The sequence below is a fragment of the Pan troglodytes genome, chromosome 9 (assembly GCF_028858775.2).
Source record: "Pan troglodytes isolate AG18354 chromosome 9, NHGRI_mPanTro3-v2.0_pri, whole genome shotgun sequence".
NCBI classification, from domain to species: Eukaryota; Metazoa; Chordata; class Mammalia; order Primates; family Hominidae; genus Pan; species Pan troglodytes.
Window position 1 is genome coordinate 132,831,570 of NC_072407.2, and position 16,921 is coordinate 132,848,490.

Consider the following 16,921-nt stretch of genomic DNA (forward strand, 5'->3'; position numbering starts at 1 on the left):
GTTGACAACCACTAGTGTAGGAAAAGCAGATCATTTATATAAACACACTGTGACAAGTATTATTATCAAAACTTTGCAAGTTAGAGAAGAGGACTCCTTAATTCTGGGGGAAAGAGAGCAGATGCTACAGAAGGTTTCACAGAATAAATGACATTTTATGCTTAATATATGAAAAATGTTTTGCAGTAGGCCAAGCAGACAAGAAGAGGAAAAGTTAGGAACACATGGAAGGAACAGGGAAATAACAGGTAGAGAAAGACCATTCGAAGGCAGATACAGGAAGATGAGCAAAGGCCTGGGGGTAAAAGACCACAGAATATTCAGGCAATGATGGACGTTTACACGGTGGAAAATGAAAAATAAGACTGAAACCAGATCATGCCACGTAAGAAAGGAGGTGGAATTTTAATATAAAGAAATAAATGCATATTTTAAACAGAGTGGAGCCCCTTTTCAAACAAAGCGTTACCTAGAGCCCCAGTATATTAAACTGATCAAAGTGGAACTTCTTTGGTTGGGTCATGGTCCACTCAGTTTTCCCTGAGCTTCTAAGTTGGCTTCAGAAGCACTTCTGCAGAACCCTAGAACTCTAGGACACATATTGGAAAAACCACTTTTGTAGGTAATAGGATACTACTGAAAGATTTTAAGTGCAGAATATATGTTCAGATTTGTTTTTCAGAAAAAGGCACTCTAGTGGCAGGGCTGAATACTGAGTAGGAACAAGGGGAAAAGCTTAAAGGGACAAAGACCAGTCAGCATTTTATATGTAGGTTTCACTTGGACATCAGTCTTAAGGCTACAAGATACATGAAAAAAGCACATTGGCTTTGAAGTTGTACAAATCTGGCTTAAAATTCTAAGTGTGCTACTAATGACGACCTTGGGCATGTTAGTTGACTTTGCCAAGCTCTATTTTCTCATTCTGTAAAATGGGGCTACCTACCTCACTTGACCACTATAAAAAAATCCATGTAAATGGAGATTGGGCGCTGGCATAGATAAGCGCTTAGCAAATATAGATGTGCATCATCTTCTTTCACTTGGTCTCTTTATGATTCAATTTTATTAAACCTCCTTGATCCTACATAACTTAGAAAAGGGAGATTTAATTGCTTGCTGTTAATAACTTTTCGACTTGGTAAAGAATAGATACATAATTATTTTTTATAAGGATGTATTTTTTGACTGACCTGTTAGCATGAGCCTCATGCTAAGAGAAGGTCAGCATTTGGCTTCCTCTTACTTTGGGATGTGCCAGGACGTCTCATAAGAGGGAGTTCAAAACAAGAGCAGCCAAAACCCAAGCACTGCGTGTGTCTGCCTGGCTCAGAGAGAGTGTTTCTGGCCTACTTCAGGTTAACAAAGCTTACATCAGTTCCATAGTTAGAAAGTCAGCAGCTAAAAACTCCACCTGTGTACAAATCTTTCAGGAGATCAAATGGTGTGAGGATTACAAAGACTGGATTAGAAAAGCCAACTTGCAAATCCAAATTTCCCTCTATTCTTTACCATCCTGTGTCAGTAAGTATTTCAGCTGGGAATATTTATGCCCCTCTCAGAGAAAACAATCTTTATTTCAAGAGCACTGATCTGTTTTCTCCTTTTCTTTCCCACTGTTTATCATCACGGTGATGACATAATGTCAGTTGAGACAAATGTCCACCATAACCAAGTGAGAGGTGCAGGGCTGGAGGATATAACTGGGTGGAAAACTGAGAGGAGGAAGAGTTCAGCTAAGTATTTTAGGATCACACACAGTGTCTGCAACTCAGTACATTATGCCAGAAGTCTTACAGTCTCACTTTCAAATTGTAGACAACAAGGTAGTCAATAAAAGCTTTCTGATACTCTCAAGGCATTTTTCATCCCTGTAACCCCTGTAACAGAGAATCTATCTTCTCTTACGGCTGCAGATTCCCTGGACACTATTCAGCATCACATCCACCTTCTCTGCAACTTGAGATTCTGATGTGAGGGAGAATTCAGCAGTCTTACCTTTGAACTAGGGTCCCAAAGATAAGACGAAGAAACTTTTGCATGTTTTCGGTACATAGCCATTTCCACTGTTCTGTTAGTAGCAAGAGGAGCAGATCCAGGGCTGTGTCAGCTAACTCTGTCTCTGTTCCTGAGGGATAAAATGGCATCAGCAGTAACTCAGAAGAGACCCATACTTGAGGAACATCTTTCAAGGTACTGGTGGCACCTGTGTCTCTCTACCTTCATGCCAATCATCTGGTATTTTTGCAATCCCTCTACACTCAAATCAAAAGAGGTTTAACTCATATCTAGAAGGTTCAGTGACAGGCTCAGCATTTCTTTACAATTTTTATTAATGTTCCTGATATTGTAACCTAATAAATGTTTCTATGTTTTTAAAAGATATATATCTTCTAATTATATATATATCTGCTAAATATATATATGTGTGTATATATACATATATATACACACACACACACACACACACACACACACACACCCATACCCATGCACTTATTTTGCCTACTTAGTTTCTATTTCTTCTGTATTTCCCCAGGATGCTGAATACTTTCTGTTCCAAAGAAAATCACAACTAGTGACTAAGTGTAACTGGCAAGGCCTCCTCTCTTTCCAACCTTGCATTCCACTCGCCCCCACAAAGCATTATGGAAACACCGTGGCAGAAGTGGGGAAAGAGTTGGCATTCACTTTCCTGAAAAACCTCCATTACACAGAGCTGTGGGGTTAGGATTCAGGAGGCTTCAGTCTGATTTTGATAACATGTGGTTCTAGGAAGAACACCACACCTCTGGTAAAATGCCATAACAATTACTACGTTCTTTCCTGTTTCAAAGACTGTAAGGGCCACAAATGAGCTTATACCCATGCTAAACTAAGGTTTCCTGAACAAATGTATTTTGTGGAAGGAAGCATGTGCTGTTTAAACCTGTCCTGGGGTTCAAATGTCACGTCTGATTTGCCTCCAAGTATGTGATGTTACAGAATGGATCTGAGATATCTGGTGCCACTGCTGTGATTAATATTATAAGTAATATCAACAATGACTTTGTTAGTGTAGGACAAACGGATATTCTCTGGATCACCTTGCCCAACCTCTCCTTGAACATGAATGACTTCTGATTTGGACAGATCTACTAGAACTGAATCATACTTCCCTCTTAACCCTATATAATACATATTTTCTTTTCTGTTTGTATTGCAAGGATTGGGAGCTGATATGTTGTGTGATTTCTAATCATCTTCTCAAAGATGGGATATTGCATTCCTTGGGAGACAGCATCATCCTGAGCCTTAGTCCTCAATTGTATGATTCTCTCAGGTTTAGCATTTGCTTGGAGCTGCCACCATGTGGTAACAATTAGTTACAGCAGTGAAAAATAAGAAAGCAAACAAGGTACCACCAAGTCAGTCGCCTTAAAGAAAATGGTAGATTTTTTTTTTTTTTTTATAATCATATGAGCATTTTGAGTCTCTCAGAGATAGAAGAAGGGTTTCAGGCCTAAACCATCCCTCTAGAGATATGATGTTCAACATGTACAGGCTGGACTTTGCCTAGAATGATATTCTTACCACACTGCCCCTGCCCCCCACCATCTTTACAGTCTCTTAGAGTTCTCTGATGCTTTCACTGTCATATCACTTCATTTAGTTAACTGTGAGATGTGTGAAGGGATGGGGCTGTCAACCCCATTTTTCACAGACTTAAATTGAGGCCCTCAGAAGAGATGTCAGGTGATTTGTTCATGGGCACCTCAGAAAGAATAGTGAAATCAGCTTTTTCCCCAGTTTTGAATCCAAGATTTTGTGATCTTTTATTCTCAACAGAGGGCTTTATCTTGATGGAACTGATATATTTATTTTAAGTTCTTGTTCAGTAACCATGCTGATTAATATCTAGGGCTTTGAATTTTTCTTCTACAGAATACACATCTGCTCTTCTTCTCCTGGAAGGCAAAATTGCTCTGCCTCCAATGCATATAAGGAGGAAGTAAAGCTTTCACCTCTTCTCCCTCCCTACTTTATGTTGGGTAACTAGGTGGTATCATCTGCCATGGCAGTAAATAAAGATAAAAAGAACAGATGTGGGGAAAAAAGACAATTTCCATCTTGAACACGTTACATTTCAGTTGCCCTGTGGTATGTCCAAGTGAAGATATACAATATTCAATGTTTAAGGCATCACCACACACATGTTAGAGCTGAAGCCAACACTACAGCTGGAGTCACCCTGGAAGAGTGTGTAGAATAAGGACAGCGAGCCAAAAATCAAGCTCTGGCAGGTGGATCATGGAGCCAACAGAGTGGACTAAGAAGCCACGAGAAAGGCATGAAGGAAACCAGGAAACTGAGACACTAAGGGAAGAAAGTTTCTAAGAAATGCAAGAGTCTGATATGCCAAAGCATGCCAAAAATAAGTTTAATGAGTTATCAATATTATCAGCATGATCTCATCCTGCTGGATTAGAACTTCCTGTGTTTGTGCCCTGTTCTGCTGCTTGATTCCGCTGTGGCAACTATGTACTACTCATCTCTGTGCCCCAACACAGCACCTCCAACACTGGAGTTCAACACATAGCATGCTCAGCTGAATGGAACAGAAATCAAAGTTACAAACTCCAACTATCCCAAGTACCAAGTGGATGCCACCCTGGCTCCCTTCTCCATGGGAGCAGAGACCTCGCCACTCACCTGGATCGCTGTTGCTGGGGTCTTGGGCTGGCACAGCTGCATCTGACACGCAACTGTCCACACGTCCTTTGGGAGGTTGTTCAGGATCTTTTTCTGGGGCTTTTGATGGCTGCATTTCCAGTAACTTTGTCTGTTTTTCAATAAAAGATTCCATCGCAGACATGGATAGAGTCTCAGACTCCTAAGAAATAGTCAGTGGCATATCACATATGGAATGCTGACAGTAGGGGAGCAAATGCAGCACTCTAGGTTTCCCTGCCTCTCCCCTGCATAAGTACCTTGGGTATAAAACCCAACTGATGCTATGACTCCTTTAGGAAAGATTTTATTTTTTACCGAAGTTGCAAGTAAAACAGGCCTGCCCTGGGATTATCATTTCTGCACCCATTTTTGGTCATCCATTTTTTTTTCCAGGAACTAGCTTTCTTTCTTATCTTGTCATCCATTATCCGAAACCCACCATGGTTGAGAAGCCAACCTGCCAACCCAGAACTGGTAGGAATTCCAAACCACTTAGAGAAAATACTTTTAGCATAAAAGCTGGAGATCCAAACGTTGATTAAGTCATTTAGCAGCACATTTCTGACTTTAGAGAATATCTCAACTGCCTGTAACTGCAGGACCAACATCTCAAATATTTTTGCCTCACATTCTCTGGGTTTTGGTTCTTACCACATTGCCTTCCTGGAGACAATAAAGAATCTTGTCTTGTGCTTCAGTCACACTTAGTGCTGGAGAAATTTTACTGGATGAGAACCTCAGCCTGGACCTGGTACAGAAACAAAGAGCAGAAACAGGATGTAATTTATGGCCTTGAGCCTCACACTAAGGGCTGGCAAGTATTGATAATAAATCACAACAAGAATATCCATACTTATTCTGGGGAGCTTACTGTGGTCAGAGCTGCCAGGAAAGACTCGGCCCTGCAATCCCCCAAACAATGTATACTCTAGCAATTCTTGATAGATAATGTTAACGCATACACTAAGCTATGTCTACAGTGCACTTGTGAAATGGCTTCTGCTAAGTAAAACTGGCATCAGTGTGTATTATGGTTATATTCCCACAGGATAGATTAGCTAACACATAATAGGCACTCATTAAAAATTTGCTGAAGATTAAACAGACAGGTGGCATAGAGCAAGTTTTCATTATTGCTATTCATGGTGTATCCTTTTTGGACATCCATTTATTCCCCTTGTGTTCCAAATAAAACCAGAAAAGGAACTGCAAGTGATAACATCAATGTTTCAAGGGACAGAGACTCATAAGCAGAGGTATCATGGTCATCCCTCAATATATGGGCCCACTTAAGAAAAGGTTAGGTACTGTGAGTCTGTTATTGCTGGCCCACGAAACATAAGCACAGAGACAGAGACACACACACACACACACACACACATGCTCTCTCTTTTTTCATAAGGACCCAGATATAGATGAAATTTCCAGTAAGGGTACATGTGGTGCCCTTGCTTGCCACATGTTGGCTTTGAATGCTGCCAGGGAACAGCTAGGGCCCTAGTGCAGGAAAGAGTAGCAGTAGTCAACCAGTTACTAAAATAGGCCCTGCAGGTTTCCATTCTAACCCTTTCCTCTTTATTGCTAATATATGCAACTTCTGAGCCAAGATTTCCAGAAATGATGGCAAACAGAGATCAGTTATGAGCCTTAATTCTTAGTAGGAAAGAAACATCTCAATTTTCCAGGAAAAGAGGCAAGAGAATATCCTAGTCAAAAGAGAATATTCCTCCTAGTCAAACATCCCTGGTCAGTTGGGCCCCAGGTTCCCATGGCAAAACCAAACATTCAGAAGTGCTGCCTCTGCAGCACCGCAGGCTCCTCCGGGTGGAAAACTGAGGAGCCTGGGGTCTAGCTTTGCCTAAAAACTGGTATATCTGACCCACCTCCTTTCCTCTAGGGCTTGAGAATAGGGTGAGTGTTGGCTGAGGATTGGGGATCAATTTGAGAACTGGGGAAAGGTCCCTGGGTAACTGAGGGCTTCTCACTTGCTAGCCTTCTTGCCTTCTGTCTGGGACTTGCTTTCGGTCTCGGCCTCACTCAGCTCCTCTGTGGGGCTCTGGGGTTCAGAGCGAGGAAACGCTGTCTTCAAGGTGTCCACAATGGCACTCACCACCATCTGCAGGGGTCAGAGGTGCAGGGTCAGTCCATCCACATCCACAGATGGAAACCGCCAAGCAAGCAGTCGCCTCACAGCACTTTATGCAACAGGACAAGGAGAGGGGCCAGGCTATCTAGCAAAGCCTTATCCAGTAGGAAGGTCGAATACCAGCTAATGACTTAGTGCCAACTATCTTTCCTTTTTTCCATGGCCATAAAAATCTTTTTCCTTGAGGAGTAAAACAAACAACGCCATGGGAAAAGAAGCCAAAACCAATAGTGAGAGAAATAAAAACCTGAGTTCTGCGGGCTGGTGATGTATTTTTCAATTTCTTTCTTTTTAAGTAAAAAGGTGATTTCTAGTTTCCAAATCGGTAACACCTTCATCAAGATGTGCATCAGTGGAAGTACATAGGTAGGAGTATAAAGAGAAAGGAAAAGTGAAGAAGATGATCAAAAATAAAAATAACAGTTAAGGGGCATAGTAATATTAACATGCTTAGAGTAACTTACACAGAGCAAACAATCAGTTTTTCTAGTCAATTCAAACAATTTCTCTTCTTTAGGTACAGAAAGAATAACAAAGATCACTCAGGTCAAAACTAAGATATCTGGAGTTGAGTTGTTATAACTTATCTACTCATAAAGACCAAATAAAATAATCCTCACTAAAGATTAACTCCATTTCTTCAGAATGGCAAAATGACATACAGATATTTGCTAAAAAGGACAATGTACAAACAAAACCTTAAACTAACAAAGAAACAGAACGAAACATTCACTCTTCCTCTGGTGCTTCTTGCTAACTAACACTGCTGGCTCAGAGCAGCACCATGCCTTCTTTGACTCATTCTTGTGGTATTCCTCCATAAGGAGTAAGCTAGCATAGCCAAGACAAGGCTGAAGAGAGTGGTCAGCAGACTACAGTAAAGACCGGGGGAGAACAAACCAGGGAAAGAACACTTGAGGATGCATGCATTTAGATAACGCAGCTTAGAAAATACAACTTGTTCTCCAGGATCACAGAACTGTAGTCTGTGAGGGTGGGGAGGTCCTTATCTGTCTCATTCACTGATGTATGAACAGCAGCTAGTAGAGTGTCTGGCTCAAAACAGGCATCCAGTAAGTAGATGTGGAAATAACGGATGAATGGTATCTGCATGGAACTCTGGGCATTTACCCAGTTGATCCCTTTTTAGTTTGTAGTTTTTTCCATAGCAGTGGATATCCCCTAACACCTACTACATGAAATTCTATTTTATTTGTTGCTCCAAGCCTAGATGAGAAGAGGGAGGCTACTCTTCCGCCAATGCATCAGTGTTTCCCAACCCTATAAAACACACATCACTTTTGATAAACATAAGCCTCAGACTTCTGCCCCAGAGATGCTCATATCAGTTGGTAATCACTGCTTACAAGCTCTGACATGTTACACAAATGTCCTTCTTCCACCATCTCCATAGGTGCTGAGATAACCTCTTGAAAAAGATACAATTCTCTCCATACTCTGTTCTCTAGCGGAGAACCATGACACCACTCTAAATCCAGCCTCAGGTCGTCTTAGGCTCTCTTTCCTGGGTGACCCAACACTGGAAATGAACTTTACCCTCTGAAAGACCACCCCTCATGCCAGCTATCTGTGAAGACACAGATCAATCTTTACATGCCTCCAACAGTACAACAATATAATGATACCCCCAGGAGATATGTGTACACTTAAGAGTGTTGGGGTACTGTTTCCCAGCAGCTGTTTCCTGTGATTCAGCAAGCTGATGATTCAACCAATATTTGGCAACAGGTCTTGACAATTTAAGTCCATGTTCTATTGACGGCTCTGTGCTGCCCCTTCCCACACCCTACTGCTCTTATTTTTCAAGGACTGCCTCCATTCTGATGAATCCTCCCCATTTATAGATCAAAACTAAAGCTGAGCACAGTGGCCCTGCTGGTACCTTGTCTATTCTAGAGACCATAAATGGTTTCTTGACAAAGGCAATACGAGCATCTGTGTTCAGAGCAAGGAACTCCTGCACCTCCTCACTGTTAGCGATCTCCGGAATGGCACAGAGTTGCTGCAAAAGTAAAACACACACACATTTTAAAGAGAAATTCCAGTCCCCAAATCTCTCCACCTTGGCTTGGGTGTTCTGGGGTTAGACACCCAGGTTAAAGTGAGAACAAGGCCAAAAGAGAAGGATGCTGACCTTTAGGAATGATTCTAGGAGGCTCTTACGGGCTTCTACTCTGTCACTGTCCATGTTTCCAAATGGAAGATCTGGAAAGAGCTTTTTAGGACCCTTCACATCTTCAAAAAAAAAAATCAAAATATTCACTCATTTAACATTCACAGAGAGCTATTCCATATAAAACATATAAAGAAAACAGAACTATTGAATATATTTCCTTGGATTAAAAAAAACAATTTCAGGACTTCCAAATATACATACGATCCATATGATCCATATAACACTAAATTGTTAGAAGAGAGGGCTCCGAAGTCCAGAGACCCAAGTTTAAATTTGGGCTCAATCCCTACTATAATGATGATCTTAGGCCATTTGTGTTATCTTTCTGACTCTGTTTCTCTTCTACAAGATGAGGATAATGAGGGCACCTATCTCACAGGCTGATGGGAGCATTAAAAGAGCTAACACGTGTAAAGTGCTTAGGAGAGAACCTGGCACGTATTTTCAAGCTTGGCTCAGTATTAGCTATTGTGTTAAGAAAGAAAATACATAATTTATGCCCAAACTTATTCAACTATTTGGGTAATCATTTTTAAAAAACAAAGTAACCAGTTACTAATTCTTAAGAGTGAAATTTTATTACATTAAACAATATTTGGCTGGGCGTAGTAGCTCACGTCTGTAATCCCAGCACTTTAGGAGGCCGAGGTGGGTGGATTGCTTGAGGTCAGGAGTTCAAGACCAGCCTGACCAACATGGTGAAACCCCATCTCTACTAAAAATACAAAAATTAGCTAGGCATGGTGGCGGGCGCCTGTAATCCTAGCTACTCTGGAGGCTGAGGCAGGAGAATCGCCTGAACCTGGGAGGCGGAGGTTGCAGTGAGCCGAGATTGCACCATTGCACTCCAGCATGGGGGACAGAGCGAGACTCCATGTCAAAAAAAAAAAAAAAGTTCCGCATGCCTGAGAGTTGTCAAACAGCACACAGAAGATCTGGGTGTTAAGGAAAGAAGGTGGCAACAACTTCTGTGTAATATTTTAATATTTAAGAAGCACCAATCTATGAATCTGGAAAAGTTAATTTAACTCCTCACACCAACTTACAGGCACAGGTGGAAATGTGAACACTTATTTTTTAATCTTAAACTAGATGGGGCTCCAGAACAAAGCAGTTGGCAGTAAAGGACTACCTCTGAAAGAATGTGATTGCTGCTGTCCAGCACTAAACTTCAAAACTCCTGAAGCAAATCCAGGGAGCAGAGAACCTTGAAACGGCATTCTCCTCCCCGATCCCTCCCATAAACCAACAGGCCAATCAGGGTGGCTCGATGTGGGAAGCAAGCGGGCAGTAGGGGTTGGGGAAACTCCTGACTTTTGATGAACTTTCGTAGATCTGGTTTCTCCTCCAGACGGGTCTGCAGATTCAAGAACTCCCGATAGCGACGATTCACAGTGTGGTAGGCCAGCTGCTGCAGGCCGCTGCTGTTTTCACCGTCAAGGGCTGTCTCGTACTGTTCAATGAACAAATTGATTGACTGAATCAGCCGGGTTTCAGCAATCTTCTATTCTGGCTTTACTGACTACTTGGTCAATGGCCACATAGCAAGAGTACGAAACCAAGAACAAAGGGAGGGAGTATGTTCCTATTCTGTTCCAGAACCTCCTATATCTAATTGCTTAGAAAGTCAGAAATGAGTTTCACTCCTCCTATATCTAATTGCTTAGAAAGTCAGAAATGAGTTTCACTCCTCCTATATCTAATTGCTTAGAAAGTCAGAAATGAGTTTCACTCCTCCGCACTACTACTTTCATCTGAAAGCTCCCTCTCCCAGATACTTTCTTTACTTATAAAAATGGCTACATAACTGTTTTTCAAATGAATATTTGAATAGAAGGCATAACATCCATAAAAATGATACTGCCTCTATCACCTTTAAATTACAGGGCTAAACATCATAAGGGGCAAACCATTTTTCCATTATACTCTCCCGTGATTATTTATATAAGTTAAGGGAAGAACAAGTAATCCAAACAGCAGATATAAATCATTTGTTTATCTGGAATAAATTAAAGGGTATTTGTTTTGTTTCAGGCAGATTAATTTTCCTAATTGTTATTCTTAGAGCCAAACTTAATTTTTCCTAAGTACGTATCATCTGTATCACAGAAGTCACATGAAAATTGGAGATGTGATAAGGGGTCAAAGTCCACTGTCTTCCTAAGCTTAGAGGGCTGGTATGTGGAAAAGACGACTTATATCTCATGTTCCCCAAAGAGTGAATACCACGGATGGCATGGAATATGCAACTCAGCATGGGGGCACACTTCTTGACAGGGTAGTTAAGACACAATGAAACGCTGTGGGAGAAGTATGTATGTGCGCCTTCTCATTAGGAACGGGCTATTATTTTTTGGTTGAGGTATACTGTGGGCAAGAGGTGGAAAAAACTACCTCCTTGTTGGTGGGAGTTGTGGCTGGTGCTTTACAATTTTCTGGAGACAGGGTATTCATTATGAGCTGATGTGAGCAAAGCAGTCCCTCAGAACAGCACTGAGAAGGAAAGACCAAGTAAGAGCAACAGGTGGCATTCAGGGTGGGGCTCTCAAGCCTGGAGCATTTGGAACTATGAGGCTTTCTGTGGAATATGCTGCTCCTCAAGGGCCAATTTTCAACACCGTTATGGTTACTTCCATCACATAAACCGAAAACTATTTACTATCAGAAAGTATAATAATATTGATATACAATTTAAAATCAGTTATATGTCCATATAAAAATCTAAACCCAATTTCAAACTACTCATAATTGGCTATATTATTTCGTTCTCATTTTTTACTTTACTCTTTTCTAATGCTTAATTGAAGCAGTAGCAGATGTCAAAATCCAGCCAACAACAAAAAAGAACAAATAATGGGAGAAAGACTGGGAACTTAAACATTCTATCCATCAACTTAATTTTTCTGCTAATGAGGAGGGAAAAAACCTGCTGTTTTATGTCAGTATTGGAATAGTCATTAAAAAAAGATGAAATAACCAGAAGCCAACACTTAAATGTGAGAAAGGTGCATGGCATAGGGGCATCCAGAATTAGAACAAAAAGGCAGGAAAATGTTAACAAAGTTATACCAGTCCTTTGAGGCTAGTCTCAGTTATTTTATGACCAGACATCTGTACTTCTACAATTTGCCTATAAGGAGTGTGTGTCTGTGTGTTCACACATACGCATTTCTAATTACTTCCATTCCGTCTTACTTGAAAATGTCATAATGTTACTTTCTAAAATGCTATGTCATGATGCAGCTGTGTTGAGCAGATCAAGGAAGGTCTTTTCCCTCTTAGTTGGATTGGGAGTTCGGAGGAGTGTAGCAAGCAGGCTGTCCCTGGTGGTAGCTTGTGGACTCAAATGAGAGAAATTCGAGTGGAAGGCAAGTAAAATCCAACGGGTAGGATCTTGTCCAAGAATTTTCTTTCTAAACTTCTTCCCTGCTGATTTCTTTTTCAAAATACTGGTACATTTTGTACTCTGTTTTAGGAAGGTAGGTTATTTACCTATGTCTATCTCAGAAGATAGCAAGTTTTTGACTCTTGGAGGTGTGTAAGCAGACTTGGGAACAACTTGACAAGAGATAACATGAAGAGGGTTGGTTGGATTAGAGAGGCAATTCCCCAAGATGGCCTTAGGACAGGCTGACTCCATGTTATCTGGAGAGTTCTATTTGAAATATAAAATAAATAAAATAGAGAATCCAGGGACCCCTCCTTAGAAATTCTCATACAGAATCCAACAGAGTCTGTCAGAATCTGTATATTTGAAAGGCAGCTCAAGTGATTTTGAGGTGCAGCCAAGTTTGGGAACCACTGAAAATATAACCCTCAGCATTCTAGCAGCCCTGAGGTTCCAGGATTGTTTGTGTGAGTACAGGATAAACGCTACTCTGCCTTACATATTAGCTTCAGACCATTCACAGAGATAGATGCCTATTGAAAGAACCACTTCAAACTAACAGCATCTCTCCCCCAAGAACATTTGCTTCATGACTGCCTTCCAAACCCACTCCTAGCCCGGGTGAGCACCCACAGCTTTAATCCTGTTACCTTCACAGTATAGAGTGTGTATGGGTGGAATCCAGTGCCACTGTGCTCTCGGGCTGTAATGGTGCCAGTGATACGAAGGTTCTGGATGATAACTGGACCATCGGGACTGCTTAGGGGCTCAAAGCTGAAGGTGGCTGAGCTGAGAGGACCAGGTGGAGAGGAGGAAAGCAGAACTGGTGGCAGAGTAGGATCAAGGGAGCTCACATCATTGGTGAGATCCTTCTCTAAGCATGACGGCCGTGAGGGGCAGGTCTTTTCTGGGCCCTTCAGCAAAGCTGTAACAGAGGTGGTAACATCTCCTTGTTCTATCTCCTTGTCTGCTGTGTCGATGTGGATCTCTGGGCAGGAATTCAGTGTGGAGACCGGCAGGCCTGTCTCTGTTTCTGTCCCTGGACCCTCCTCAGCCTCTGCTCCTTCAGATGCCTCACCATCTGTGGGTTCCAGAGCCTGGGAACCCTCTAGGGCACACAGGGCATCCTGAATCCTGTCAGAGAGAAAGCGGCCTGGAGTCATGAGCATGATGGTTTCTCTGCCCAGTTCAGACAGCGGAGATTCCAGCTCTGAGTCTTCACATAAGAACAGGGGACCTCGAAGATTTGGCTGTAGGAAATGAGATGAGTTGTTTCCTACTTTTCTTTCTTCACACATCCCACCCAAATCTCCCTCTACAGCTTCGTGGCCTTCTTCAACCTCTGGAGAGGGGCCTGCAGAACCCTCTGGCTCACTGTAACTTAGGAATACTGGGGCTGCTACTGGAGAAGCTCTCCCTTCTGGAAGCTGCTCTACCTCAGCAATCAGTGGCAGAGATGTGGGCAATGAGGGCTGTTCGGGGGCACTGGCTGGGCAGGGTGCTGGATCTCTGGCCTTGGAAAAGATACCCACGAGTACAAGGTGGATCCAGTCAGGATCTGACAGCCTGCTGATCAGTGGTAAGATTACATTGCATGTGATGAGTTCGACCACCACATGGCGTCCGGTACGAGTCTCCAAGTGGGGCTTGGGCACCAGCCCTTGAAGCAACAAATTCACAACGCCACGCGTATAGGTGACTTCAGCACTGGGGCTGTGCACAGCAGGATGTGGGGCAGTCGCCCGGCAGTAAGCCTCCCAGAGGTGGGAAGGCTCAACTGGACCATTCTTCCCTGCAGTGGCCTCCTTTGCCTGGATGTAGCTCTGCAGGTGACAACCGCAGAGAGTCAGAACACTCTGGGCAAGAGCATGACTGTCCATCACGCTCATCCTTCTCCGAAGCTCCTGGACCAACCCTTTCATGGCTGCCTCCATTTCTTCCTCAAAGGCTGGCTCCTGGCTCACGGAACGGTACCAAGATAACACAAAATCTCGAATAATCATCTGGATGGTGCGGTTGATCTCCTGTTCCAGCTGCCTTTCTGCCTCAGGGCATGGAGGACAGGTGGCCAATGGGATGAAGCGTTCCAGATGCAGTCGACCTGAAGCCACTCCAGCGAGGCTGGAGCCCAGCCATCCTCCCAACACCACTAGCAATGCCGACAGAAGGCACAGCAGCCACACGTTGACCAGAAGGTGTATGACCAGGAGCCAGCCAAGCAAGACCCCCACAGCCATCAGCTTCCGGCTACTCAACAGGTTATTGAGGTGACAGCTCGATCCAGCTGGAGTTTCCTGGAACGGTGGCACTGTTTCTGTCTTCATGGCTGAACGGACAAGGTGGCTTCTCCAGATGACAGCCCTCAAGATTTTACTTCAGAGTTAGGGAAGGGGGGCATGAACTGTGTCTCAGATATGGGGCGATCTGGGTGCTGTTCAGGGAACCGGGGCTCCGGGCCCTCAAAGTCCTACAGGCACTGCAAAGCGACAGCTGCAGCTCCGCGTCTCCCCATGGCTACCACTAACAGAGCCCTCCAACTCGCCCCTTCCAGCTGAGGTGTGGCTTTGGAGGAAAACTCTGCGGCCTTCATATTGCCCCAGGCGGAAGGCCTCTTCGGGGCCTCGGGGCGGGCGCTGCAGGGCCCTGGGGCCCACGGACACTTACACACGCAGAGGGCAGCGGCCGGCGAAGACTGGGTCACACGCCGCCGGGAACCGCGCGCCCACACTCAGCCCCGACCTGAAGCGGACTCATCGCGGTCCTCTCCGGGAGCCTCGGCCCTCTGCCGCCGTAAACCTGGGCGACCGCGCTCCGCAGCCGGGCCTGTGTGAAGGCTGACCGCCGGCCGGCCGCCGGCGACAGCTTCCGGGTCGACGTCGACGGGAGCGAGGCATGCTGGGAGAGCGTCCGCGCGCGCCCCGAGGAGCGGCGCTGCCCGGCGCCCTCTGCTGGCGAGGAGCCGCCCTGACGGCCGTGCGCGCGGTAGTCTCTGAGCCTGAGCCTGAGCCTGAGCCTGAGCCTGAGCCTGAGCGCGCACGGGGCGCGTGCTCGCCAAGAGCTGGCGCAGATTCCCGAAGTGCCGCAAAACAGAGCCGCCGCAGCAATCACCGCTAAGACCCAGACTTCCAGACGCTTTAAAACGCGTCCTAGTTCTGGTTATTAAATGAAGCCTGTCCCTTACTGCTTAGGCACGCTGTCAATAATCCGGTTTATTTTAATTTCATGGAGGAGAAGTTTCATTGGCCTGATGTGTCTTAACATTTAGCCGGTTTCCCCTAGAGCCGGTACCCCGCGTCCCCAGCACAAAGACCCTCATTTGTTGTCAGGAATTGCAGAATATAAGGCATGAAACAATACAGAGCCAGATTTATGTTGTACATTTCATATACTGTATCACAAAATCAAATTTGTGATTGAGGGTTATTTGCTGGTGGCATTACACAAACAATCAAATATTTTGAGCATCTGCTGTCTTCAATGTGAGAGGCAGCGTGGACGAATAGAAGCAGACCTTGTCCTCCAGGACCTCCTGCTAACTGGGGATGCCAGCGCTTTGAACGCGATTGGCTATCTAGTAATGCCAGTCAGCGTGCGATATAGTAAAATACAAAATCTTATAGGAATTCAGGGGAAGGAGAGATCACTGTGGGTTGCAATGGTTAAGGAGAAGCTCACAGAAAAGGTGCCTTTCTGCTGAGTCTGCAAGGATGAGGGTTTCTATTTCCCTCTATCTCTTCTCGCCTTACCCTCCCCAAAAACATAGGAAAGGAAAGCAGAGATAGAGGTGTCCTTTCAGATAATCCTGTAATATATTTGCTTAGGAATATGCTCTATGTTGGATTGTTTTTGGTTTTAGCAAATTTGACTTCACTTGTCTACACAAGAACCTATAGGAAGACAAAATATCGGAAGCACTGACCAGGTGTCAAAAGTGTTCGTGTCAGTTTTGCGTGAAGCCAGCTTCCATGTCCACCTTGGGCCCTAGGAGCTGTGCCCGCGGGGTGGGTCTCCTTTCCATTTAGGCATAGGATTCGCATCGTTTGCACAGAGCTGCTCATGGTTGCCCTTCGTCCACCTTCTCTGTGCTGTGAGCAGTCTTTCATCATCATGGACTACTCCCTAGATGTTTAAAGGAATCTTCAAACAAATCCCAACCCAAAACTCTGCCAACAAGAAGTGCGTTGCAGCTTCCTGTCTCGTCCATTGCTGCTGTTGGGGCAGAGACTTCCTTTGAATACGAAAGAAGCCATCATTTAGATGTGACCCGTAGTTTACGATTCATCACTTCTAAAGCAAATGGTTTGATTTAGGATCAGCGTCCACTAAGCAGACTGGGCACTCCCGTGAGATGGCAGAATGTGAATCCACGGTTTCATGGTCCATACCTTTTCACTGCTGCCTGCCTTCCCGCAGAAAAGGAACCCGAGAAGTGGGCTCTGCCCCTCTACCTTCCCAGACCATTCTAATGTCCTCAGGA

At 44.1% G+C, this 16,921-nt stretch overlaps 1 protein-coding gene across 6 annotated transcripts in view; it reads right to left on the reverse strand.

The window, feature by feature from the left end:
- Positions 1 to 15,342, reverse strand: part of SNX19 (sorting nexin 19) — a 40,724-nt gene extending 25,382 nt beyond the window's left edge. For 2 of the 6 annotated variants that reach the window (XM_024347485.3, XM_508865.7), the window contains exons 1-8: positions 13,095 to 15,342; positions 10,371 to 10,509; positions 9,015 to 9,115; positions 8,763 to 8,882; positions 6,699 to 6,829; positions 5,365 to 5,461; positions 4,693 to 4,873; positions 1,999 to 2,128 (exon numbers count right to left, since the gene is read on the reverse strand). In XM_024347485.3, coding sequence (XP_024203253.1) covers positions 1,999 to 2,128; positions 4,693 to 4,873; positions 5,365 to 5,461; positions 6,699 to 6,829; positions 8,763 to 8,882; positions 9,015 to 9,115; positions 10,371 to 10,509; positions 13,095 to 14,768 — 2,573 coding nt within the window. In that variant the 5' untranslated portion in view covers positions 14,769 to 15,342. Of the gene's footprint in view, positions 1 to 504; positions 590 to 1,998; positions 2,129 to 4,692; positions 4,874 to 5,364; positions 5,462 to 6,698; positions 6,830 to 8,762; positions 8,883 to 9,014; positions 9,116 to 10,188; positions 10,510 to 13,094 lie in introns of those variants that run through there. The other 4 variants (XM_063784608.1, XM_024347486.3, XM_009424506.5 and 1 more) reach the window with 4 other exon arrangements.
- Between the last annotated feature and the right edge of the window lie 1,579 nt (positions 15,343 to 16,921).